Genomic DNA, 24,627 nt, shown 5'->3' on the forward strand with positions numbered 1-24,627 from the left:
TGTCTGGTGGATCCTCACCAGTGGGTGCTCAGCTGGTGCTCAGGGGACCCAGTGACACTCAGGGGACAGCTGACCCCGCCCTGTGCTGTGGGAGATGAGTGTCAGTGGGGAGCGCAGTGGGGAAGGAAGGCCAGGCCTCTGACTCTGCTGTCCACCTGACTCCCCCCAGGGCCATGTCCTCCATCCTAGGCACCTGGCTGCACCATTACACTGAGCATTTCTACCAGCCCCCAGAATTTCCCTGCCTGAAGATGCTCCTGGGTTACATAGAGCTCAGCGTGCCTGGCTCAGACCTGGAGCAGTGAACCCACCTTCTCCTGGCACAGCTGGAGCACCTAGAGCCCCCTGAGGCAGAGGGTGGTGGTGAGGGGGACTCAGCGTGGGTGATGGGGGTGAGTGGGGAGGGGAAGGGGCGGAGCCACACAGAGAACAGAGCCTCCAGAGGCTGGGACTGGGCCAGGAGCAATGAGGAGACTCAGATCACTGTTCCCCTGGACTGCAATCTGGGAAGACTTCCTGGGGGTGGCATCTTGGACTGAGACTTCATTGCTTGGCAGTGAGAAGTTTCCTGTCTTTGGGAGACCTGTGGAAAAGCAGTCCTATTGATGATGTTTTCTCTTCTTGGAGCTACAGCACCAGCTCCAGAACAAGCTCTTGAAATACCTCAAGACCTAGAGCCAGCTACACCTCTACTGCCCACTACAGCTCCAGAGCCAGAGCAAGCTCAAGCCACAGCTCCTATTCAAGTTCAAGGGCTAGATCATGCAAATATGCTAGCTCCAATTCCAGAGACAGAGCATGCTCATGCCGTAGCTTTCGTTTAAGCTCAAAGTGATGAAAAGCACCTACAGAGGCTCCAAATGGAGATCCAGAGAAGGTACAAGAAACAGTTCTCCTTCCATAGTCAAAGGCTGAATCATCACGGAAACCTGTCGTAGCACTTCCTCTACAACCTCAGCCAGTGTCCTCAACAGCCTCAGTTCCAGAACTTAAGCCAACCTCAACCAGGGGGCTACCCCTGGTTTTGGAGCGCCATCGTGCTTTGGAACCAGCTGTGGCCCCGGAGTGTTATCCAGCTCCAGTTCTAGATCTAGAGACCACAGCAGACCTAGTTCTTCTAGCAGCTCAGGTGCTGCTCCCAGATTAGCAACAAGCACCAGCACGAGCAGTGCCTTCAGGGCCAGATGAGGAGTTGCCCCACTGCCAGCAGCAAAACTGGAGCCTTTCTTCTCCTCCCCCATAATTCCATTTTTAATGTATGTTTTTAAATTACATATACTAACTTGTTTATTCTATGATATAAATTTCACTTAAAATTTCTTTCATTATTTTAAATTGTATATGTGAGTGGCATTAAGAACGTTCACAATGTTACATAACCCCCTCTAACGTCTATTTCAGAACATTTGCATCCTTTTTGTCGCTGAATAATATTCCATTCCATGAACACACCACATTTGGCTTTCCTTTCATCTGTTGATGGACATTAGGATTTTTTTCACCTTTGGGCTCTTGTGAATAGTGGTGCTCTGAATACTTCTGTACAGGCATTTGAATGTCTGTGTTCACTTCTTTTTGATATTGATCTAGGAGTGGAATTTGTGCTTTGACTGAAAACTACACGTTTGTCTTTTTGAGGACCTGCTGAAGTGTTATATACAGTGGTTGGACCATTTGATAATCTCCTAGAATTTAGGTGTACAATTTCCACTTCTTCATCTATGTTGCAGTTTTCTCTCTCCCTCTCTTCCCTCTCTCTCCCTCTCTTCCCTCTCTCTCCCCCTGGTCCCTCACTCTAGGGAAGAAGCCTCTGAAGAGACTCTTGTGGCCCACCACTGAATGAAGCAGATCCTGACTCAGGTGAGTCCACAGCCTCAAACCCCTGGGAGACACTGGCAGAGGCCTCCAGCTCAATTATATTCAATTCCTGGCCCACAGATAGTGTGAGATAATAAATGTTGTCATTATCTTTCTTCTTTTCCATTTGTCACCACCCCAAGGTCCACCCCTTCCCTGACCCCAGGCCCTATGGTCCCTTCCTCTGATGTTAGTGTGAGTGTCAGTGTATACTTGTGTGGACACGCAGAGGAATCTACTCCACATGGGTGGGGATGTTCTGGAGTCCTAGGAGCTCTAATTTCCAAAGTAAACCCTGTGGGAGGGGGGCAGCCCTAGTCTAGGAGGTCCAAACTCCCCCTTCATCTCAAGACTCTGCCCCTGTTCAGTGCCCTGTGTTTTCCCTTACCCTCTCTGGGCCTCAGTTTTCCAATTGTACAATGATGGGTTAAACAAAGAGCTTCCAAAGTCTGCACACAGGCTATCCAGGCTTTCACATCCCTGGGTGACATGAGTAACCTCGGGCCTCCCTCACAGTTTGGAGGCACCCCAGTGGCTCTGTGGTCCTCTCTGTCTTGCAGCCAGGAAGGCGTTTCAGCCTTACTTAACCTTGTGCACTGAGGGACGAGGGACAGTTTCCCAAGAGCAGCTGAGGCACTGTAATTAATAGAAGATGACATGGATGTGGACCAGGCAAAAGAATGGGCTCTTCAGAATATACGGGCCATCTTCACCCCTGCTCCCACCATGGTACATATGAGGAAGTTTCCCAGAGATGGGGATTGTCATGTCAAAGTTCACAGTGTTTCAATGCAAAACTAATACTTCCCTTAATAGTAGATAGCCATAATATAGCAGAAAACCAAGAACGAAACATGCACAGACAAGAGGGAGATTTTTTTCCTTTCTCATGAAAAAGGACTATGGACTTGGATAGTCCTTGCTGACCTTCAACTGCACAGCACTGTAGTCAGCCTCATCTGTCTTTCTCCCCATCATCATTAGCTGGTATCCAACCTCAAGGCTGTCTATTGGCCCAAAATGGCTGCTGGAGCGCCAGCCTTGACTGGCAACCATCTCTTCATTTCTGAGGCCAGAGGGGACAAAGATGAAGGGCAAAGGAGCCCATACAGCTGTCTCTGCTCTAAGCAATCCCGTAAGTTCCACATAATCCTTCCATTCACATCTGATTTGAAGTTTGGCCACTCTGAGGTACAAGAGAGGTTAGGCTTTAGAGCATTTAATCTGGTGAATTGCTGTCCTCAATAAAACTGAGTTTCTCCTCTTAAGGAAAACTTAATGAAAACCAGTTGGTGTTGACCAGTGGTGTTTTCCTACACTAAACACCAGGATGGAGGAGAGGAAATGCAGTAGTTTTCAGATGAATTGTTCATTTCCCCACCACAGACTCTCCTTGGTGTTTATTCACGCCCAGAGAAATTAGAGATGTGGTTTCTAACCAGGTTATTTGAGTGGAAAAGATTCTTTTAATTCCTAGGCAGGCGATTGGGAACCATTTTGTAGCTTTTGTCTGCCTGTACGTTGGAAGAAGCTCAGAGGAAATCCTGTTCTATTATTTAATGAGGTGGACATACGTGGAGGGTGGAGTCTTTGGGGGAAGCAGCATGTTCAAAAAGGTGGATCAAAATTCAGTATCTCTCAAACAGAAAAAGGATCTCTGTGATTATTGAAGTAGACCTGTTGGAAACCCACATTTTGACTCTAGGGACCCAATGATGGTGATTATTAGTAAATATAATCCACACCCAATAAAACCCCACATGGTAAAACTTATTAGTGACTGAAAACTGATGGAAGGAAAATATGATTTAAAATTTTTTTGATACCCGTTATTTGACTCAGGTCATTTGATCGAGAACCAGTTAAGATCCCCTAAAGAAATCTTACAAAGGCAGACTCTGTAGTCGGTAAATTACGATTTGGACAAGAAAACGTGCCATTTATTTTTTTTAAAATTGATTTCAAGTAAAACACTTTCAGGAAATTAAAAATAAACACGGGTATGCAGACCAGGGGTCCTGAGGCCAGGAGGCTCCCCGCCCCGCCCCCTCCCTCCCTCCCTCCCGAGGAGCGAGTGCGCAGGCGTGAGCGGAGGCAGGTGCGAGGGCTTCGCCGCTGGGATGCTGGGGCTCCTGCAGACCCGCGTCCTGAGGAAAGGGAAGTGGGAGACCGAGTCGGTCCTCACACTGTGACGCTCCCGGCGGGGGAGCAACGCAGAGACGAGTAAGTGCAGCTCTACCCGCAGCCCCTCACCGCGCGCCCCCCGGCCGCCGCCCCCCACCTGCCCGACAGCCAGGGGCCCGACTCCTCCAGCCCCGAGGAGCGCGAGCCTCCCTCGCTCCTCGGCTCCGGGGCCGCCGCCACCGGCCGCAGGGTGAGGACGGCGCGCCGGGGCCACGAAGGCGGCCGTTGAGCGGTGGGCGCCCCGGGCGCTCGCAGCCCTCCCTCGTCGGCGCCCCTCGGGCCTCCTCGCGGCGGGGCTGTCCCCACGCGCCCGGGGGGCCGGCCTCTGGGTCTGCGGACGCCGGACTCGGCCCCGTCGCCGCGGGCTCGCGGGGCCTGGACGGGGAGGCGCCGCAGAGGAGCCCGAAGACGGGGCCGCGGGGCGGGCGTCTCGGGCGTCTCGGGCACGGTGGGTCCGGAGGGGTGCAGGGGCCTCTGCTCTCGGGGTGCGCGCGGGTGATGGGCGCGCGCACAGCTCGGGGATCCTGGACCCCCGGCCTCCAGGAGCGGTGTTCAGACGGGGGCCTCTGTGCCCTTTCCTGAAGCCCTCAGGAGGGTCAGCTCCAAAAGGCTGAAGGTTCGCTTTCAGCGTTTTCACCCTTGATTAACTGAAATGACTCGTAACTGACTCGAAGAGCGCTCTCTGGTGGGTAACGTGTGACATACTAACATCTAACCAAAGTTAGAAATAAGGAAATTCTGGGCTTTTTATGTTTTTGCTTATGGAGGGCTCTTTGAACGGTTTATGTTTTTCTTGTTTGTGTAACTCTGTTCCAGCAACAGGCCATCTTTTCGCGAGGCAGTGTTCCTCTTAGTTAAATGATCATTTAAAGATTCGTTTCTGAGCAATTATCATAGATGCTCGAGTATTTGCACATTCTAGTTACTTAGGTGCTAGGTTGTTTTTTGTTTGGGGTTTTTTTGTGCTAAATTTTGCATGAGAAAGGGAAGACTTAGGAATCAGGATAAGTGTTTATTTCATGACACTGTTCTATGCACTATTGCAGTTTTGTATTTATTTATTTAATTTATTGTCTAATTTATTTTTTTGGCTGTGTTGGGTCTTAGTTGCGGCCCGCAGGATCTTCGTTGAGATGTGCGGGCTCTTCGTTGCGGTGCGCGAGCTTCTCTCTAGTTGTGGCGTGCGTGTTTACTCTCTGTAGTTGTGGCACACAGGCTCCAGGGTGCATGGGCTCTGTAGTTTGCAGCACGTGGGCTCTCTAGTTGAGGCGCAAGAGCTCAGTAGTTGTGGCGCGTGGGCCTAGTTGCCCCACGGCATGTGGGATCTTAGTTCCCCGACCAGGGATCAACCGCGCGTCCCCTGCATTGGAAGGTGGACTCTTTACCACAGGACCACAGGGGAAGTCCCAAACTATTGCAGTTTTGAATGTCTAATTGCAGGTAAATCTCAGATTGTCTCCAGCAAATGCATATTTTGTTTGAGAATATGTTTTTTGTTCTGTGGGTTTTTATGTATTATTTGTTGGTACCAAAGAGTCTAGTTATCAGGCTTGAAATCATAATAGAATGTAGTCAAAACTAGTGATTGGTGCAAGATACAGTGTTTGGTAGGACAGGAGTAAGTTGTCTTTCTCTATTGGATTTTTTTCTTGAGTTAGCAAATTTTCCACACAAAACACTCAGGAATGACTTTTTAAAACACTGCAGTTAGGTCTCTGTTAATGAGGAAGCAAGCACATCATTTCATTTTGAAGACAAAGGAATATGCATTTCGAAGATGGGGATCAGGTACATAAGAGTCTCCTGACGTAGAAGTGACTGTGGCCTGTATCCACTAAGAGGCAGCTATTACTGAGTATTTCCCAGGCAGCGTGGGTTTTTAATGATTGCCATCATGGTTTAGTGAATTTTTGACAAGGGCACTTGCCAATGATTGTGTTTTATGAAACAGTACTGCCTGTGGGGACATAAGAGGGGCAGAGAAACATTAATTAGGCATCGACCACAGCAAAGATGAGGCAAAAAGAGCAAAAGAGAGCAAGTGAGAGAAAGAGAAGAGAGACTGAGACAGAGACTGAGAGGGAGAAAAACAGAGATGGGCAAAGGCAGGTGGACGGAGGGAATCAGAGACAGACAAAAAGATGGACAAAGAAACTGTCAGGGTTGAAGGGGAAAGGAAGATGGAGAGAGAGGGTGTGTTAGCGAGCTCATTCTGGCATTGGGAAAGCAAGCATTGTCTCCTCAGTCACGGATCTTTACTTTGGTTACTAGGAGGATGACTAAAGGAGAAATGATTATTGTCATGGATTGCAGATTGTGTATTTTGTGGAATTCTGTGCTCTTATTCAGAGATAAAAGCATTATTCTTTGTATAGTCTAGAGCCACCCATCAGAGAATACCTCGAGTCTGCCCCAAACTGGTGCTTGGTAGCAGCACGGGCCCTTTGAGCTCCACCTGCTTCTCAGTGTTCCTAAGTTCTTTGGTGAGTTCTCCTGGTAGCTGGACAGCATTGCTTTAAGTGCTGTTCTGAGTTTTACTCGAGCTATTTTTCTTGGGACTTGGAGTGCTAAGAGGGTACTGGTTCATTCCCTAGGCAGGGATTCAGGGGGAAATTACTAGGCAAGCAGTTGGGGTAAATTTAGAGTGAACTGGGTTGGAGCGAAATGAAATTTGGCTTAAATTGGAAAGATTATGTATATATGTCTGAACACACTGCTTGCTAGTGAAATGAGAGACTGAGCCTGCTCAGCTCTGAAGAAAAGAGGGGTTTGCTCCTTCTGGCCACAGGGTGTTCTCACGCAAGCAGCTGAGAACGTAGTGGAAGTATCTGACAATCAAGCCTCTTGACAATTAGTGGTCCTACAGGGGATTTCACTCTAACCATTAAGTAAATTCTGCTCACCTGAGGGCACAATAAGACTGATCACCTCGTGCTCTGAGCATCCACAGCAGTTTTTCTGCCATATGGGGAAACTGAGACAAGTAAAAGAGTGGAACAGACTCAAGGGTAACTCCTTAGGGAGCTAGACTCAGAAGCAGCACAAATTTGATCCATCACTCTGCCCTCAGAAGGTTGTTCAGCTCATATCTGAATTAGGTACCAAATTAATAATGAGAAACCATGCCTCGAAAGCCAAACAGCTCACTTGACAGACACCTACCCACTGAAACTCAGGCTGACTTCATGTAGAATTGGAACAAAGGCAATGCTTGCAAGCACTTATCTTAACTCTTAAATGGCCAGGATGGAGCTCTTTTGACATTCTAAAACTGTAGAGAAAGCCGGCTTGAGAAAATATCATTTCAAAATTCTGAGCCTGAGAGATAAAGTATTCCTAAGAGAAAGCTTGAAGTTATAACTCTTATTATGTCCTGAAATGTAAACACAGCTTACATCACATGAGACTACAGCCTTGGCTCAATTAGTAGAACTTAAAACTGAAAGGGAAAAAAAAGGAGGTTTTTTAAAACTCAAGCAAGGAAACTGAAATCTCTGTCTTTGTCTCTATGGATGTATGTATGTCTGTGTGTCCAACGTAGTGAAATTTTTTCCCATATTTGCTTCTAAGAGTTTCATAATTTTAGTTCTTACCCTTATGTCTCTGATTGATTTGTGAGTTAACTTTTATAAACAGTGTTTGCAGTGTCCAGCTTCTTTCCTCTGCACGTTCATATCCTGTTCTTCCAGCACCCTTTGTGGACAAGACTGTCTTTCCTGCTTGAATGATTTTGCTACTCTTGTCAAAAGTCATTTGACCATATATGTGAGGGTTTGTTTCTGGGCTCTGAATTCTATTCCGTTGATCTTTAATTCTGTCTTTATGCCAGTACCACATTGTTATGATTCTTCTAATTTTGCAGTAAGATTTGAAATCAGGAAGTGTGCATCCTCCCACAGTGCTTTTCTTCCTCAAAATTGTTGGCTATTTGGGGGTCTATTCAGTGTAAAGTGAAGTTTAGGATGGGGTTTTCCATTTAGGATGGGGTTTTGCTAGGGGTTGCATTGGAGTTGTAAATTTCAGTGGGTAGTATTGAGGTCTTAGCAGGGGTAAGTCTTCCAGTCCGTGAAAATGGGATATGTGTCATTTAGTCTCTTCGCAAAGTTTGGCAGTTTTCCTTGTACAAGGCTTCACCACCTTGGTTACGTTAATTACTAAGTAGTTTATTCTTTCTGATGCAGTTGTAAATAAAATTGTTTTCTTAATTTCCTTTTCAGAGTGATCATGTTAGTGTACAGAAATGCACATGATTTTTAATGTTGACTTTGTATCCTGATACTGTGCTGAATTTATTTATTAGTTTGGACATTATTTTTGTGACATCCTTAGGATTTGTACACATGAGATCATGTCATGTGTGAACAGAGATAATTTTACATCTTCCTTTCAAATCACTGGATGTCAGTGATTTATTCATTAATTTTGAAATTTATCTGTCTTTCCTAACAGCTTTGGCTAAAACTACCAGTGCTATGTTGCATAGAAGTGGTAAAACCCAGTATTCTTACATGCTTCCTGATCTCAAAGGAAAAGTTTTCAGTCTTTCACCGTTGAGTGTGATATTGATATGGGCTTTACGTATATGGCTTGAATTCTGTCATGGTAATTTCCTTCAAACCTAGTTTGTTGAGTGTTTTTTTTTATCATGAAAGGGTATTGAATTTTTTCAGTTACTTTTTCTGCATTAATTGAGATGATCATGGGTTTTTTCCCCCTGTATTCCATGAATGTGGTGCATTGCACCAATGTATAATATTTTCCTGGGTTGAAGCATTCTTGCATTCCAGGAGAATTCCCACTTGTTCATGGTGTATAATTCTTATTATATAGGTAGATATAAATAATTATTATATAAATAGATATGTATACGCTCCCAACCTCAGCTCAGGCTTCCCGAACCCTGGTAGGGTGGCAGGTGATGGCCAGGACACAGCACTGAACCACAGAAGTTTACGCCTCTAATTAGTCATGATTATTGTTATTACTAATCCATGACTGTTGTTTCACACAGTCGATGACTGTCTGACTGAGACCTGTTTTCCCCCATCTCCTGCCTCCGTCTCTCACATTCCACTCCTTCCTTCTGGGATTCACTCACTTCCTTAAATACATCTTTCCTCACTCTCAGTGAGAGCCTGAGAGGCAAACTCTCTCAGTCTGTTTAATCTGGAAATGTTCTTATTTTGCTTTTATTCTTGAGTGATAGTTTAGAATGAAAAATACATGAACTGTTTCTGTGATGTTTCATCCTTTGTGTCTTCGGAAGGAAAGGGACTCTCTCAGGCCCTTTTTTTATAAGGTGTTCATTGAATTCGTGGGATGACCTAATGACCTAGTCACCTCCCAAAGGCCCCACCCCCCCCAATAACATCACCTTAGGGGTTAGGATTTCAGCATATGAATTTGGGGGAAACATACTTATTCAGTCTGCAGCACAGGCCTACAGTTTCCCCCCCTTAGGGTAGTGTCTTTCTTGCTCACCCAGAGCCCAGACAGTAAAGCTTCCTCAGTGAGTAGAATGTTTCTAGTCACTCTTCTGTTAGGGGCACCGTCCACCAGCAGACCTGGCTTTCTGTGTGTGTCCATCCCTGATCCCTGCCTCCTCTCCCACCAAAAGGCAGTGAAACTCAGTCCCTCACCTGGTCCTATGGACCAGTAGCAGGAACTTCACCCTGACAGCTGAAACATTGGTCCCAAAGTTGCACCTGGTTTTCCCTCCTCTCTTCACTCCCCGGGCCTTTCCCGTTCTTTCTTTTGAGCTGGGCTAGGCCATCACAGGTCTGGGTGTTTGTAGCACATGGGTGTTTGGACTGTCTGGTCTACATCTCTCCTGGACCGGGGGCTGTCATGTCTCCAGCAGTTGCAATCTGCCTTGTTAACAATGAGAACATACATATGCCTTGAGCAGACGATAGAGTCTGGTTTTGTTTTTTATGTAGTTTTTTTTTTGTTAATGCTGTCTGTACGTGACAAAATAATTCTGGCTCTCCACTGTTGTTTTTTTTTTTTTTTTTTTAAGTATCCTTTAAAAATACATTAAGGAGTTCTGCGAAGATCGCAGTGGTGGTGGAAGCATGGTCTTGTGTCTTCCAGAATCCCTATATAAACACAGAACGATACGATATTGAAACCAAAACCTATGGAGAATTTTTACTAGATTAGGTGACAGGGTATTTGTCAGTGCACAATACAAGTGGGAGCACAACAGCCACGAGACCTGCCCAACATCACCATGAGTGTGGGGAAAGTCGAAGGAAGCAACACTGTAACTGGATTCCTGAGGGCCCTGGGCACGCTCTTTATAAGGAGCAGACGAGCCCGCACCAGCCCCTTTCCCAGCAGAGCCCCACGCATGCGCGGTGTAGGGGCCAACTGAGGACCCACAGGAGGGCCTTGAGCTTGTGCGGTGCAGGCGCCTGGCCAGGACTTGTAGCTGAGACTGGGAGGGACTTGGTTCAGTCCACAGTGAGTGAGGCACAGGTCTCAGGTAAGGCATGAATGCCTATGAATTCTCACACTGAGCCCCCAGAGCTCCATGGGACTGGAGCCCATAGAGAACAGCAACTGTTGGGAGTGAAATGAGCATTAAACAGGATGGGAACAGTAAAGACAAAGGACAGAGAAGCTCCAACTCAGGGCTAGAGCCAGGTGAGGCAAGAAAGGCACTGGCCTCAGGCACAAAATTTCAGGGGCCACCAAAAAAAGTCAGAAATCAAGATAAATGAGGTTTAAAGCAATAATTTTTCAAAAAGCGAATTTTAATGCCAACAAGTCCTCGATGAGCAAAACATCAATTTTTTAAATATAGACTCATTAACAGTTCTGTGCTGAGCCATACTGAGCAAAAGGAAAAATCAGTAATACTGATGCTGTCTTTATTATAGTGTTTCAGTAGAGTGTTCCAGAAGCCCTCCTTGGGGAATGTACTAAAAAATCAGCTTCAGAAACCAAAATAACTAAAGAGGCATTGCAGTAAGAAATACTGTGTCCAGTAAATATATAGTTATTGTAGGATTAAGATCAAATGAGGGATGAAATGAGATTGTAGTACATAATGGCTTTATGTTCTGAGAATGTAGATATGGTGCAAACATTAATACATGGGGGTAGAGGAGGAGGGAATTGAAATCTGTAAAAAATTTTTTACCATTTTCAGAAAGTCATAACTAGTTCTGGCATTATTTTTTTCCTAGGATACAGTAGTTACCTTATTTTTTATTGAGTTACAACTGACATAATACTATGTTAGTTTCAGATATTCAACATGAAGTTTCGATATTTATAGATATTGGGAAATGATCACCACAATAAGTCTCTTTAACATCTGTCTCCGTACATAGTTATACATTTTATTCTGTAATGAGAACTTTTAAGATCTATTTTCTTAGCAGCTTTCAAATTTGCAATACAATATTATTACTATAGTGTTGCCATTCTGGACATTACATCCCCATGACTTATTTACTTTGTAACTGGAAGTTTGTATCTTTTTACCTTAACCCATTCCACCAATCCTCAAGCTCCTTCCTCTGCAACCACCAATCTGTTCTCTATATTTATGAATGTCGGGTTTTGGAGTTTTTTTTCAATTAAAAAAAATTATTTAATTTATTTATTTTTGGCTGCATTGGGTCTTCGTTGCTGCGCGCGGGCTTTCTCTAGTTGCAGTGAGCGGAGGCTACTCTTCATTGCGGTGTATGGGCTTCTCATTGCAGTGGCTTCTCTTGTTATGGAGCACGGGCCCTAGGCGCATGGGCTACAGTAGTTGTGGCGCACGGGCTGCAGTAGTTGTGGCACGCGGGCTCAGTAGTTGTGGTGCGCAGGCTCTAGAGTGCAGGCTCAGTAGTTGTGGCGCATGGGCTTACTTGCTCTGCGGCATGTGGGATCTTCCTGGACCAGGGCTCGAACCCGTGTCCCCTGCATTGGCAGGTGGATTCTTAACCACTGCGCCACCAGGGAAGCCCTTATTTTTGTTTTTAAGATTCCACATATGTAAGTAAAATCATACAGTATTTGTCTTCTCTGGCTTATTTCCCTTAGCATAATGCAAGATTTCATTCCTTTTTAAGGGTGAATAACATATATATGTGTGTGTATATATATATTTATATATATATATATACACTCACACACAGGTATATATTTCTTTATCTGTTCATCCATGGATGGGCACTTAGGTTGTTTCCATATCTTGGCTGTTGCAAATAATGAACATAGAGGTGCATATATCTTTTCCAGTTAATGTGTTCCTTTTCTTCAAATCCCCCGAAGTAGAATTTTTGAATCATAAGGTAGTTCTATTTTTAATTTTTAAAATTATTTATTTATTTATTTGGCTGCTCTGGGTCTTAGTTGCAGCATGTGGGATCTTTAGTTGCAGCACATGGGAATCTTTAGTTGCAGCATTGCAGGCTCTTAGTTGTGGCATGCGAGAATGTAGTTCCCTGACCAGGGATCAAACCCGGGCCCCCTGCGTTGGGAGCGCAGAGCCTTAGCCACTGGATCACCAGGGAAGTCCCTATTTTTAAATTTTTGAGGAAACTCCATACTGTTTTCAATAGTGGCTGTACCAGTTTACATTTCCACCAAAGGTGCACAAGGGAACCCTTTTCTCCACTTTCTCACCAACATTTGCTACTTCTTGATTTTTTGATAATAGTCATTTTAGCAGGTGTGAGGTGGTATCTCATTGTGTTTATTTGTATTTCCCTGATGCTTTGTGATGCTGAGCATCTTGTCATGGGTCTGTTGACCATCTGTATGTGTTCTTTGTGAAAATGTCTATTCAGATCTTCTACCCATTTTAAAATAGATTGTTTGGGGTTTTTTGTTTTGTTTGCTATTGAGTTGAATGAGTTCTTTATATATTTTGGATATTAACCCCTCATCATATATAGGATTTGCAAATATTTTCTCCCACTGGGTAGGTTGACTTTTCATTTTGTTGATGGTTTCCTTTGCTGTGCAAAAGGTTTTTAGTTTGTTGTAGTCCCACTTGTTTGTTTTTGCTTTCATTTTCTTGGCTTTTGGAATTCCAAAAAAGCATCACCAAGACTGATATCAAAGAGCTTACTGCCTATGTTTTTTTCTAGGGGATTTTATGGTTTCAGGTCTTACATTCAAGTCTTTAATGTGTTTTGAGTTCATTTTTTTTTTTTTTTAGAGGGTAAGGAATTTATTTGACAATTTAATTTGACCACCTGAGCAGGAAAACTCATGTCTGCAAACTATACTTATGAATCCCAGAAGCTTTTTGAAATTGAGTAATTTCAGATTTAGTAGCTGCATACACTGCTCTATCCAGTTAGTGACCTCTAAGGGAATTTATTTTCCCCCTTAGGAATTTATTCGTTTATATTTCTGGGTCCATAAAAAGAAGAGACTGTTTCTTGTGGTCCTTTAAAAAAAATCAGTCTCATTACTACTGAACCACTAAGCCATATGATCATCAGGGACAGGTCACACTCACCCTGTAAGATGAGGACAACATCACATATATATAGAATCAGATCGATCGGGAATCATTTCTCAGCTTTGTTCCTTATTAGCTGTGTTACCTTGGGCAAGTAACTTTACCTCTCTGAGGGCAACGTTTTTGTTTTTAATTAGTAAATGCAAATATTTTCTCCCATCTTGCAGGATTTTATGAGATGAAGCACTAACGTATGTAAACCTCCACCAGGTCAGTAGGCTACATAAAGTATGCAGACATTGAGACTTCCCTGGTGGTCCAGTGGTTAAGAATCCGCCTTCCAATGCAGGGGACAGCAGTTCGATACCTGTTCAGAGAACTAGATCCCACATGCATGCTGCAACTAGGAGTTTGCATGCTGCAGCTAAGGAGCTGGAGAGCCATGACTAGGGAGCCTGCCTGCTGCAACTAATGCCCAGCACAACCAAAAAAAAGTATGCAGACATTGTTACAGTCCTGTGAAGCCTTCTGGAGACTAGGAGGATAGAACACGTTTCATAACACTATAACATTTCATAGTGTCGTGAACCACATACCTAAGCTTTAGGTAGCGCTCAGGGCAGTTTTCTCTTGAGTTATAAATTGTGTGTTTTCTTTGAATTCTACTTGAATTCGTCTTGGTTGGTGAAGTTCTTGCCTACCCCCATAGACTATGGGAATGTGTAGGACACACATAAGGATCGTTAACTGCTCAAATCCACAGCATTGTGTGCATCTCAAACTTTCCAGCACTTGGGTGAAAATGCAGATTCTGATTTGGCAGCTGTGGGGTGGGGACCTGAGCTCTGCACTGCAAAGCAGCTCCCAGGTGATGTACATGCTGGGAGTCACTCCTACCAGCCAGACCGCTTAGCAGGGCTCCTCAACCACCTCCGCACCGCAGATACTTGGGTCTGGAGCATTGCAGTGGCGCGGGGTGGTCCTGTGCATTGTGGGAGGTTCAGCAGCATCCCTGGCTGCTTTGCCCTGGATGCCAGTAACTCCCACCCTCCAGCTAGGTTACCCCAAACACCTCCAGACATTGGCAGATGCCCCCAAATCGGCGGGTGGAGGACCACACCCTGTAGGATGCTATGAGCAAGGTGCATGCACCTTGGGGCAAGCCGGTAGGGATCCTGGAGGTCAGGGTGCAGTTGGGGAAACAGAGGCTAGGCTGTGCCGGCAGTGCCTGTGGCCCCCTGAGGCTGGACAGAAACCTCCCGTCCCTCCCGGAGCACCACGCCCTCGTGTGCCGCCCCCCATGCACTGCGTCCTCACTTGCAGCACGGCTGCCAGAAGTGCCCCTGGTGCCCTCAACGCTGGAGTGCTGTGTGGCTGGTCTGACGTAGCCCTGGGGTCCCTGCCGCCTGCCTGGGAGTGCCGCACACTGCCCTGCTGCACCCAGCTCTGAGAGCCTGTGGCCTACTCGCACCCCCCACCTGACAGCTCTTGTCTGAGGTGGCCGCAGGCTACCCACCAGAAGGAGGCGGTCCATGTCAAGGAGCAGTTGGCGGCCGTCAGAGCTGGGTAGGGATGGGGGCTTGAGTTCATTTGTGTGTGTGGTGTAGGATTGTGGTCCATATTGCTTCTTTTGCATGTAGCTGCCTGGTTTTCCGAACACCATTTATTGAACAGACTGTCCTTTCCTCATTGTATATTCTTGGCTGGTTTGTCATAAATTAATTGTCCATACATGTATGGGTTTATTTCTGGACTCTCTATTCTGTGTCTGTTTTTATGCCAGTACCATACTGTTTTGGTTACTGTAGCTTGGCAATATAGTTTGAAATTACAGAATGGGAGAAGATATTGGGAAACAATGCAACTGACAAGGGGTTAATATCGAAAATATACAAATAGCTCATACACTCAATATAGAAAAAACAGACAACCCAATAGAAAAATGTGAAGAAGACATAAATAGACATTTTTCTAAAGAAGACATCCAGATGACCAAGAGGCACATGAAAAGATGCTCAACATTGCTAATTATTAGAGAAATGTAAATCAAAACTACAATGAGGTACCACCTCACACTAGTCAGAGTGACCATCATTAAAAAGTCTACAAATAACAAATGCTGGAGAGGGTGTGGAGAAAAGGTAACCCTCCTACATGGTTGGTGGGAATGTAAATTGATGAAGCCACTATGGAAAACAGTATGGAGGGTCCTTCAAAAATTAGAAATAGAGTTACAGTATGATCCAGCAATTTCACTCCTGGGTGTATATCCAGAAAAAAATGAAAACTCTAATTTGAAAAGATACATGCACCCTAATGTTCACCACAGTACTGTTTACAATAGCCAAGATGTGGAAACAACCCAAGCACCCATAAACAGATGACTGGCTTGATATATATTTTATACACACACACACACACACACACACACACACACACACACACATACATACATACATACATATATATAATGGAATATTAGCCATAAAAAAGATTGAAATATTGCCATTTGCCCCAACATGCATGGACCTCGAGAATATTATACTGAGTGAAGTAAGTCAGAGAATGACAAATACTATTTGATATCACTTATGTTTGGAATCTAAAATAATACAAATGAATCTGTTATTCACAGACATAGAAAACATGGTTACTGAAGGGGAGATGGAGGGAGGGACAAATTGGGAGTATGGGATTAACAGATACAAACTACATAAAATAGATAAGCAACAAGGATTTCTTAGTACAATACAGTACCTTTGAATCATAAATAATTCCACAGGGGGCAGACAGCCAATTCTGGGTTTTCAGTTGTTTGTTTGTTCTGAAACAGCAAGTAAAACATTGACTAGATTCAACTGCTTTTGCCTCCTTAGATTTTTGATCAATCAAATTGAAACAGCACCAGCTTAAACTGGTTTTGTCTCCTTAAATAGGTTGTTGATTATTCAAACCTTGAGGCATTTTACAGGAACAACACTGCGCATGTGCAAACTGGGAACCCATATCTCCAGGATGACCCTGGAACCAAGAATCTCGGTCTGTAGAACTCAAGGAATAGAAATGTTGCCACCTGAGCCCCTTAATGGAGAAGCCATTCAATAAGGAAAATCTGGCTTCCAGCAGCACGAGTAGCTTATATGGACTGATTCAAGACTAGCCAATGAGCTTCCAACTTTGAAATTCCCCTAACCCTTTACAAATTGCCCCGGACTCGGGATCAGGGAGATAAATTTGAGAGCCTTGCAGGTTAACCTCGCAGTAAAGCTCTTCTTTTTCAAAAGCCAGTGCCATAGTGTTGGCTTCTATGTGTGTCCAGTAGGGAGCCCTTGCTAGGTAACAATTTGGGTAACACAGAGTTTTCTAGGTCTTGTGACCCCCTGCCTGAGGCACTGTAGTTCCTGGTAGAGCATGTACACGCTCTTGCCACCATCCTTGAGCGTCCATCTAGACCAAATTTGTCTAGAGGGTCAGCTGTGGGGTTCCTGCTTCCCAGCCATGGCTCTTCAGGCTCCTCAGCACTACTTTCATTTTTTAGAAAAGAAACGGCTCCTGGACCAGACGCCTTTTGGGTGAGTTACGTCGTTAAAATGCTCCTGTGCCTAAATTGTCTAATAACCTCGTCAGGATGGTGGGTTAGAGTCTTACCCTGGGGAGATTTTTGTCAGGTTAGGGTTCTGAGACTAGGGTTAGAGGCCCAAGGCTAGGACTGGGGGTGGAGTCCCACCGTAGGGAGACAAGATAAAAGGTTACAGCCAGTGAGGTGCTCAAAAGATTGGGTTAGAGTCTTGAACCCTGGGTTGAAGTCCTAGCATCTTGGATTTCTTTGTCCATGTTTTTCTATGTCTGACTGTTTTATTTGTTAGGATTAGTTCATAGGGGTTTGTTCTTGGATGACTGTAGCAAAACTTTATTAAACCTGATATCAATGAGGGTCCTCTGACTCAGGAGATTAATTACATTGCTCCCTGAATAGAAATGTTGCCTGAAGGAAGTGTCAGGGTGTTTCACCTGGGCCTAATGTAATTTCCTGGCGGTATTGATACAGGTGTGCATTCTTAATAGAACCAACCCTGATTACCTTGTTGGGGTGAGAGGAGAAAGGAGAAAGTAAGGAGTGTAAAGCAGGAAAATTCTCCACCCCAGAAGAATATACCCCATGCCTGGGTTAAAGGAATTTTATACATTTTTGGTTTTTCCTCACTGAGAATTTTAATCTTCTTTTGTATGAGCCAAACTAACGGGGAGTTAGCATTGAACTGTTCTTAAGTGTGTGTGTGTGTAACATAAATTTACCAGGATGAAGAAATTGGTGGTGGTGCTAGAGGCCATGGGCCATATGGAGGCCTTGGGATGAATAGTTCTACGTGGAAGTTGCCCAGACATCTAGATTAACTTGTCTGTGATCTCTGCTGGGGAGATAAAATGTTTTAGTCATCTACCAGGAAGATTATACCTGTACATGCTCAGAAAGGAAGTGAGGGCTTCAGTATTTCACCCTGCATATTCTTGAATTCCTCCTCAAATTCAGCTCAGATGTGTCTAAAAGAGTCTCCTGACTTGCATTTCTTCAAGGTGGTAGTCACCTCTTCTACCCTCTCCTCATCCAGTAAATTTTTCAAGGTGGTGAGTGACACAGAGCCTGCACTTTCATAGGCTTCTCTGTAATAGGCAAGCCTGCCTTCAGCACATGGGGTGGGGGGAATTCTTAGGAACCTCTGACCAGATTGGCCTTGGACAGATTTCCTTGGTTAGCTGGGTAGCATGTGTGACTTTCAGGCTACACTGCTTGACAATCATCTCTAATGGAAAGCTGCTCAGTGTTCCCTAAGTGAACCCTCACATCCAAACTGGTCATCATTGAGACTGTCCATCTTCTGCAGTGGCTTCTCCAGGGAATTCTTACAGCCAAGTCGTGGATAGTTGCTACTGCATTTGCTTGCTCCTTTCCAGAAACCAAACTAGGAGATGGAATTGGTTCCTAAATCCTAAGACTCTTGCTTTCTCACGCCTCTTGAGGTTGCATGATTTCCCTATGCTTTTTGGGGCGGTGGGGGGAGTTGAGGGAAAGATATTTTCTGGAGATTAACAATCCATAGACTGTTTTCAGTTCTTGGGTTTTAAACCTGGGATACTAACTAAGCCTTTGACTTAGGAGTTACTTGCTTGCATGTTGTCTCTCCCCATCTCTCTCCCCATTCTCAGAGGGGCAGGCTAACCCCTCAGAACCAGCACTAAGGTGGAGAGTAGTTGAGGGGGGCAAGCTTCTAGTGTGCCCAGGTGCTTCCTATAAAGGAAAGTGTGTTCTGAGCCAACAACAGACAACCCGTGGTTCTTTCATTTCTCATGAACGCAAGGATTTTCCAGGTGCAGCCAACATTGCTGCATCACACAGCCCTGAGTTTCTGATGAGACTGCTGTTGACATTGGGCCCAATCCATGAAGCCTGGGAAGAGGTGGCAGGCATTTGCTAAAGGCACCTGTTCCAGGCTCTTCCGTGTTCTTGTTGGCTGAGAAGTAAACTATTGTGAGCGCTCACTGGAGGAAATCCGGTCAGCCAACTGCAGAGTGCTGACTTCACTAAGGACTTGTTTTTCTTCAGAGGATAGACTCCCAGATGGAGAACTCTTGGCTGTCCTCCCATCAGCTCTGCCTTGCACTGTGATTATCAGCTTTCCTCAGATCAAGAGCAGTCAGGAACAAGGAGTGGGCTCACAACGTTTGACCTCGACTTGGATTTTCTAGGTTATTTTGTACCCTGTTCAGCAGCTACAGGGGAAGGCCCTCAGAAAAAGCCTGTCTTGCCTGAATCAGAGCCTAATCTGATCTCCACAGTATTTGGCTCCTCCTTTGGTGCCTCCTGCGGTTCCCCTGCTGTATGAAGGGGGAATGTCTGCGAGCCCTGCGGAGGCTTCCGCCAACAATGCTCTTAGAGCCACAGGTCTAGCCCCAGCCCCTTGCTTACCAGCTAGTCAAAAGGGATTGGTCTCCTCTCCCCGTACCTGCCAGGGTACTCAGTTCAGCCCAGGGGGTACTCTGCTTCAGGCAGGGCAGTATCTGCTGAGACAGGTTCCCGAAGGTCTGGATGACCAAAAGTCCCCCCCAGGGGATTTATATGTGTGAATTCCCCATTTTCTATCCCTGATCTATATAAGTGAGAAAAAAACATATTTAAAGTACAACTTTCTGTATGTGCTGGCATGTCCTATTCTCTTCTTGGGGCAAGATCTACTAACAAAATTAAATGAATTTTATCAGAAGAAGTAGACATTAAAATATTCCCAGATCAAGCCTATTCCCTCCAAGCTGTGCTTTTACAATTGGGAGGCAAGCCTCAACCAGAAGTCCCTGAAGAAATTCTACAAAAGGTAAGAGTGGATATTTGCACTGATGTTGGCCAGGAAGAGCCAAGACAGCTAACCCAATAGTAGAACTCCATCCATGCACCAAGGCTTCCAATTTAAAGCAATACCCTTTAAAGAGGCATGTGAAGGAAGGTATAAAACCGCTGATAACCACCTTTCTCAAGTGCCAATTAATCAGACCTTGCCAGTCCCCATGTAAGACTGCAGTCCTGCTGGTACAAATACTGGGGACCAGAGATTATTGTTCTGTACAGGATTTGAGAGCCGTTAACCAAATTGTAGAGGATATACATGCAGTGGTGTATGCTTCCACTTTGCTTACAACTTTATTTAGAGACTTTTGCTGGTTTACAGTTCTGGACTTAAGATGCTGTTTACTACATACCGCTAAGTCCTGAGTCCCAGGAATTGTTTGCCTTTAAATGGCACTACTGAGACACTAATATAAAACAACAATATTGTTGGATGGTACTTCCTCAAGGATTTCAGAGTGTCCCCACCATCTTCGGGGAACCCTTAGCCAAGGACTTACGGGATTTCCAATTAATGCGGGAGTCTTACTATGATACACTAATTGCTCGTAAAACTAAGGAAGCTGTAGAAAAAAATACAATCCTCACATTAGGCTTTCTGGCAGACCAGAGATATAAAATCTCCAAGGGAGAAGTGTAAATTTCTCAACCAATTGTAAAATATCTAGGGCTTGAGTTAGCAAAAGGATGAAGAAACATATTGCTGGATCAAAAGCAAGTATTAGCTTGGGTTACCGTACACACCACCAGAAGGCAATTGAGAGGATTCTTAGGAATGGCTGGGTTTTGTCATATTTCGATTCCTAACTTTGGACTCGTGGCCAGACATCTATATGAGGCTCTTAAAGGAAATGACATTGAGCCATTAAGCTGGGCTGCAGCTTGCCATAAGGTGTTCCATACCATACAAATAATTGAAGAAGTATTTTCTCATACATCTGACCTGACTGATCAGCCTTTAGAAAATACAGTTAAGGACACGTTTATGGATGGGAGCAGCTTCATGGACCACAGACTTTGAAAGGCTAGGTATGCAATAGCAACTCATCAGGAAGTCTGGAAGCAGAAGTACATCTGCCCAGAAGATGTACTCTTATAGCCCTTATAAGATCCCTGCATCTTGGAGCTAAGAAAAAGGCAACTCTTTACACTGATTCTACGTACGCCTTCTCTGTCGTGTATGCACATGGGGCCATATGGAAAGAGAGGTCTACTGACATCAGGAAGGAAAGAAAGTAAACACACAGAGGTGATACTGACCTTACTAGATTCTGTTATGTGCCAGAAGAAATAGCCATGGTACATTGCCCGGGACACCAAAAGACTGATACATATAGCTAAAAGAAGTAATTTAGCTGATCAGCCATAAAACAGACAGCCAGAACCAAAACCCCAGATTCCCAAGGCCCTACACTCAATTCTGAGTGTGGATCAATACCTGTTTAAGCCCCAGTATTCTGAAATAGATCTAGGGAGAGCAGACAAATTGGAATTTCATGCTGACTCTTGAGACTTTGATGGTGATCAGTACCAAACGATCAAAGACGGCTGGATTTATAATGAAGAGACTAGTGCTTACACCCAAGCATTTAGTGGAAAAAATAATTACCTACATCAAGGAACCCATTAATGGGAGGGATGCAACCTGCCACTGGCTACAAATGTTTATAGTTGGTTCACAAATGCAAAGGACCATCCAAAAGGTAACACAAAACTGTCTGATCTGTTCCAGAAACAATCCTAAAACCGGGTCACCCCCAATAATAAAAGGGGTGCAAACCTTAGGGACAAAACCAGGAGATGATTAGTAAATAGAATTTACTGTTACGCTAAGAGCTGTGGGAAATTACAGATATTTGCTGGTAATTGTGGACAACTTCAAAGGATGGGTCGAAGCCTTTCCATGCTGAACAGAGAAGCTTCTGAGGTAACAGAGTCCGTACTAAAAGAAATTATCCCTCATTTTGGGTTGCCTCTTTCAGTTCAAAGTGACAACCGAGGAGCTTTCATAGCCAAGGTAACTTGGTGTCTGGGGCCCTTGGAATACAATGGAAGTTATATGCTTCGTGGAGACCTTGGGCTGTGGGAAAGACTGAAAAGATAAATTATACCGTAAAGACAATCACCAAAATATGTCAAGAAACCAACTAAACTAGGGATGTCTTATTAGTTGCCCTGTGTAGATTAAGAGTAGCCCCTAGAAGCAAGCTCCATTTGAGCCCTTATGGAATGTTATATAGGAGACCCTTCCTTAAGACTAAGTATTATTGCCAATTGAATCACTAAAAATGTTTACAATAAAATGTTTTCATGGATTCCCAAAGTAATAAGGTCTGTTTTGGAAGGACAGTTAAAATTAGGAGTCATAGTTCTAAGTATATTAATCTTTTCATTCACCAAATTTTGTACTTATTGTCTATCTCCTTTATTTAAAAAGCCCTCCCCCACTGGCAAGATGATTGTCTGAGACTTAAGGGTTCAAGGTGGGAATCACGAATATTTACAATTAAATGAAAAGCAATGTCATTTATCTTATTAAAAAATCCACGCACCTAATCAGAAGGAAGAAGCTAGAATGGTCCTTGCCCTATTTCCCTTGATTTAGGAATGTACCAAAAAAAAAAAAAAAAGTTGAAGTAGCACATAAAACATTCACCAGCTTTAACTGGATTTGCCTCCATAAATAGGGTTTTGAATAATCAAACCTTGAATTATATTAGAGATAGCACTGCACATGTGCATGACAGGAACCCATGTCTACAGGATGACCCCAGAACCATGAATTCTACGCAATTTAGTCTATGGACTGAAAGAATAAAAGTGTTGCCATGGGAGTGTTAAGATGTGCAAAGGCCTTCAATAAGGAAAATCTATGTTCCAGCAGCATGAGTAGCTTATATGGACTGATTTGTGAATAGCCAGTCAGCTTCCAAGTTTGAAATTCCCCTAACCCTTAAAAGTTCTCCACGAACCCTGGATCAGGGAGACAGATTTGGGAGGCTTGCCTCCTGTCTCCTTACCAGTTGACCTCACGTTAAACTTTTCAGTTTTCAAAAAATTTAACTATACTTGATTTACAGTATTGTGTTAGTTTCAGGTGTACAGCTTCAGATTCTTTTCTGTTATGGTTTATTACAAGATACTGAGTATAGTTCCCTGTGCTATACAGTAACTTCTTGTTGTTTATTTTATATGTAATAGTGTGCATCTTTAATCCCATACTCCTAATTTATCCCTCTCCCCCCACCCCACTTTCTCCTTTAGTAACCATACGTTTTCTATGCTGTGAGTCTGTTTCTGTTTTGTAAATAAGTTCATTTGTATTATTTTTTTAGTTTCCACATGTAAGTGATATCATATGATACTGGTCTTCCTGTGTGACTTATTTCACTTAATAAATCTCTGGGTCCATCCATGTTGCTGCAAATGGCAATATTTCATTCTTTTTATGGCTGAGTAATATTCCATTATATATATATATACCCCATATTTATCTATTCATCTGTCAAAGGACATTTAGGTGGCTTCCATGTCTTGGTTATTGTGAACACTGCCGCTGTGAACATAGCGTGCATGTATCTTTTCTAATTAGAGTTTTCATCTTTTCCAGATATATGCCCAGCAGTGGGATTGCTGGATCATATGGTAACTCTATTTTTAGTTTTTTAAGGAACATCAGACTATTCTCTATAGTGGTTGCACCAATTTACATTCCCACCAACAGTGCAAGAGGGTTCCATTTTCTCCACACCCTCTCCAGCATTTATTATTTGTAGACTTTTTTTTTTAACATCTTTATTGGAGTATAATTGCTTTACAATGGTGTGTTAGTTTCTGCTTTATAACAAAGTGAATCAGTTATACATATACATATGTTCCCATATCTCCTCCCTCTTGCGTCTCCCTCCCTCCCACCCTCCCTATCCCACCCCCCCATCCCACCCCTCTAGGTGGTCACAAAGCACTGAGCTGATCTCCCTGTGCTATGCGGCTGCTTCCCACTAGCTATCTATTTTACGTTTGGTAGTGTATATATGTCCATGCCACTCTCTCACTTTGTCCCAGCTTACCCTTCCCTCTCCCCGTATCCTCAAGTCCATTCTCTAGTAGGTCTGCATCTTTATTCCCATCTTGCCCCTAGGTTCTTCATGACCATTTTTTTTTTTAGATTCCATATATATGTGTTAGCATACGGTATTTGTTTTTCTCTTTGTGACTTACTTCACTTTGTATGACAGTCTCTAGGTCCATCCACCTCACTACAAATAACTAAGTTTCATTCCTTTTTATGGCTGAGTAATATTCCATTGTATATATTTGCCACATCTTCTTTATCCATTCATCTGTTGATGGACACTTAGGTTGCTTCCATGTCCTGGCTGTTGTAAATAGAGCTGCAATGAACATTGTGGTACATGACTCTTTCTGAATTATGGTTTTCTCAGGGTATATGCCCAGTAGTGGGATTACTGGGTCGTATGGTAGTTCTATTTTTAGTTTTTTAAGGAACTTCCATACTGTCCTCCATAGTGGTTGTATCAATTTACATTCCCACCAACAGTGCAAGAGGGTTCCCTTTTCTCCACACCCTCTCCAGCATTTATTGTTTGTGGATTTTTTGATGATGGCCATTCTGACCAGTGTGAGATGATATCTCATTGTAGTTTTGATTTGCATTTCTCTAATGATTAATGATGTTGAGCATTCTTTCATGTGTCTGTTGGCAATCTGTATATCTTCTTTGGAGAAATGTTTGTTTAGGTCTTCTGCCCATTTT

General features: G+C 44.0%; 1 protein-coding gene across 3 annotated transcripts in view; it reads left to right on the plus strand.

The window, feature by feature from the left end:
• The window catches only part of LOC309635886 (uncharacterized protein), a 141,466-nt gene that overhangs the window by 56,407 nt on the left and 60,432 nt on the right, over positions 1-24,627 (plus strand). The window contains exons 6-7 of one of the 3 annotated variants that reach the window (XM_082407736.1): positions 170-1,860; positions 2,842-2,992. In XM_082407736.1, the coding sequence (XP_082263862.1) occupies positions 1,840-1,860; positions 2,842-2,992 (172 nt within the window). In that variant the 5' untranslated portion in view covers positions 170-1,839. Of the gene's footprint in view, positions 1-169; positions 1,861-2,841; positions 2,993-3,950; positions 4,081-14,826; positions 17,026-24,627 lie in introns of those variants that run through there. The other 2 variants (XM_082407737.1, XM_082407738.1) reach the window with 2 other exon arrangements.

The sequence above is a fragment of the Balaenoptera borealis genome (assembly GCF_965194805.1).
Source record: "Balaenoptera borealis genome assembly, chromosome: 10".
NCBI classification, from domain to species: Eukaryota; Metazoa; Chordata; class Mammalia; order Artiodactyla; family Balaenopteridae; genus Balaenoptera; species Balaenoptera borealis.